The sequence below is a fragment of the Geospiza fortis genome, unplaced genomic scaffold (genome assembly GCF_000277835.1).
Source record: "Geospiza fortis unplaced genomic scaffold, GeoFor_1.0 scaffold1363, whole genome shotgun sequence".
In the NCBI taxonomy this organism is placed as follows: Eukaryota; Metazoa; Chordata; class Aves; order Passeriformes; family Thraupidae; genus Geospiza; species Geospiza fortis.
The window spans coordinates 60,079-63,085 of record NW_005054758.1 but is presented as its reverse complement, the minus strand read 5'-3'; the positions used below and the strand labels follow the sequence as shown (position 1 = coordinate 63,085).

Sequence of the window (3,007 nt, the reverse complement as noted above, 5' to 3'; positions counted from 1 at the left end):
ACAGCACGGTGACAGGAGCGACACCGCGGGGACAGCACGGGGACAGCATGGGGACAGCCAGGGTATCGCATCACCCGGGGCACGGGGACACCGCGGGGACAGCGGGGACAGCACAGGGACAGCACGGGGACAGCACGGGGACAGCACGGGGACAGCCAGGGTACCGCATCACCCGGGGCACAGGGACACCGCGGGGACAGCACGGGGACAACAGGGACAAAGGGCACCCAAGGCCAGTGGGGGACAAGGGGGGCACCAGGGGACAACAGGGGGACAACGGGCACCCAGGGGACAATGGAACAGTGGTGACACTGGGCACCCAAGGACATGTGGCACCATGGGGACATCAGACACGCAGGGGACAATGGGGACAATGGGCACCCAGGGGACAATGGAACAGTGGTGACACTGTCCCCCATGTCCCCTCCATCTGTCCCTGTCCCCAGGTGACCCTGTGTCCCCTCCGTGTGTCCCCACGTCCTCTCCGTGTCCTCACATGACCCCGTGTCCTGTCCATGCGTCCCTGCCCCCAGATGACCCCGTGTCACCTCTGTGAGACTCTGTCCCCAAGTGGCCTCATTTGCATTCCGTGTCCCCAGCTGTCCCCATGTCCCCTCCATGTCCCCAGGCGACCCCAGTGTCCCTGTCCCTGCTGACCCCTGGTGGCACTTGTGTCCCTTTCAGTCCCCTGCTGTCACCCACACCCTGGTGGCAGTGACACTCCCTGCCAGGCCCCTCGGTGTCCCTGTGTCCCCAGGGGTGTCTGGTGTCACCCATGCCCTTGGGGACACTCAGGTGTCCCCGTGGGTGTCCCCTGGGTGCCTGATGTCCCCATGGTGCCACACGTCCTTGGGTGCCCCGGGTGGATATTTTGAGGTGCCCTGGATGGGACTGGGGTGCCCTGGATGGGATTGGGGTGCCCTGGGGGATATTTTGGGGTTCCGGGTGCCCACCTGTGGTTGATGATGCGGTGCACCGTCATCCACTCGGGTTTGATGCCGTAGCGGTAGAACCGCTCCTCCATGCCCCCGAACAGGGGGTCCCCCCCTGCGCCCCGTTTCTCGCTCTTGGGGTCGTCGTCCCCGGAGCCGTAGTCCAGGGGAGGGGGCTCGTCCATGTCGTTCTTCCGCTGGTAGTTCCGGTACATCACCAGGTGGAAGATCTCCAGCTGCGCCCCGAAATCAAAGGGGACACCCCAAAGTTAGAGAGGATATCCCAAAGTTAGAGAGGATACCCCAAAGTTAAAGGGGGACAGCTCAAAGTTAGAGGGAATCACCCCAAAGTTAAAGGGAATCACCCCAAAATCACACAGAGCATCCCAAAGTTAGGGAGGGCATCCCAAAATTGGAGGGGACACCCTAAAGTTAGAGGGGGACATCTCGAAATTAGAGGGGAACATCCCAAAGTTGAAGAGAATCATCCCAAATTTAGAGGGGACATCCCAAAGTTAAAGGGAATCACCCCAAATTTAGAGGGGAGCACCTCAAAGATGAGCCCCTCCAAGTTATCCAGCTGTCCCCCCCCATACTTTGGGGTATCGCCCCAGGTTTTTGGGGTCCCCCCCGATGTTTTGGGGTGCCCCGGGTGTACCTGCAGCTCCTTGATCCAGGAGCAGTGCCAGCAGGACATCCCACCCATGGCTGAGCCCCCCCATACTTTGGGGTATCCCCCCCATACTTTGGGGTGTTCCCCCACATTTTAGGGTATCCCCCCCGTATTTTGGGGTCCCCCCCGATGTTTTGGGGTGCCCCGGGTGTACCTGCAGCTCCTTGATCCAGGAGCAGTGCCAGTAGGACAGCCCCACCCACTTGACGAAGAACTCTCGCTCCGAGCGGCCCTGCAGGGCCTGGGGGGGCCCCTCCTGGGCCTGGGGGGCTCCCGGGGGCGCCACGGGGGCGGGGGGCTCCCCCCAGCGCCAGTACAGGATCTTCTGCACGCGCCCCTTCAGCACCGGGCACTGCGGGGACAGGGACACTGCTGGGGACACTGCTGGGGACACTGGTGTCCCTGTGAGACCACAGTGTCCCCATGTCCCCCCCAGTGTCCCCATGTCCCCCAATGTCCCCATGTCCTGCCATACCCTTCCATGTCCCCCAGTGTCCCCATGTCCCCCACAGTGTCCCCATGTCCCCCAATGTCCCCACAGTGTCCCCACGTCCTCACAGTGTCCCCATGTCCCCCAATGTCCCCAGAGTGTCCCCATGTCCCCCAGAGTGTCCCTATGTCCCCCAATGTTGCCACGTCCCCAAAATGTCCTCATATCCCCCAGTGTCCCCAGTGTCCCCGGTGTCCCCATGTCCCCACAGTGTCCCGATGTCCCCACAGTGTCCCCATGTCCCCGATGTCCCCACAGTGTCCCTGATGTCCCTGGTACCGTGCAGTGGGGACAGAGCCACTCGCCGCTGGGGACCTCGGGCAGGGGCGGGTTCAGGCAGTGGATGTGGTACGAGGACGCCGCACCCCCCATGTCCCCCCAGTGTCCCCATGTCCCCATGTCCCCAGTGTCCCCACGGTGTCCCCATGTCCCCACAGTGTCCCCATGTCCCAGGTACCGTGCAGCGGGGACAGAGCCACTCGCCGTTGGGGACCTCGGGCAGGGGCGGGTTCAGGCAGTGGATGTGGTACGAGGACACGCAGGCGTCGCAGCACAGCAGCTCGCCGCCGTCCTTGCACACGCGGCAGTACTCCATGTGGTCATCCTCCTCCTCCTTCTCGCCCTCCTCCTCCTCCTCTTCCTCCTCCTCCTCCTCCTCCTTGGCCTCCCACTGCACGCCCTCCTTCTCCTGGGGATGGGTTGGGGTCAGAGGGGTGACCCCAAAACAGCCCCACAGGGACGGACAGAACACCAGGGAATAACCCCAAAACAGCCCCCGGAGACCCCAAACTGCCAGGGAACAGACCCAAAACAGCCCCAACACCATCCCAATATCCCCAGTGCCCCCCCAGGATGTCCCCAGTGCCCCCCAATCCTCTCCAAGACACCCTTAGTGCTCCCCAACCCTTCCAG

The 3,007-nt window shown here is 63.2% G+C and overlaps 1 protein-coding gene across 1 annotated transcript in view; it reads right to left on the bottom strand.

Moving 5' to 3' along the window:
* Positions 1–3,007, bottom strand: part of LOC102044834 (chromodomain-helicase-DNA-binding protein 3) — a gene marked incomplete at its 5' end in the record, with an annotated part of 28,763 nt that overhangs the window by 20,525 nt on the left and 5,231 nt on the right. Inside the window, 4 exons of the mRNA XM_031065397.1 lie at positions 302–311; positions 774–1,168; positions 1,760–1,957; positions 2,553–2,783. Of these exons, the coding sequence (XP_030921257.1) occupies positions 302–311; positions 774–1,168; positions 1,760–1,957; positions 2,553–2,783 (834 nt within the window). The remainder of the gene's footprint in view (positions 1–301; positions 312–773; positions 1,169–1,759; positions 1,958–2,552; positions 2,784–3,007) is intronic.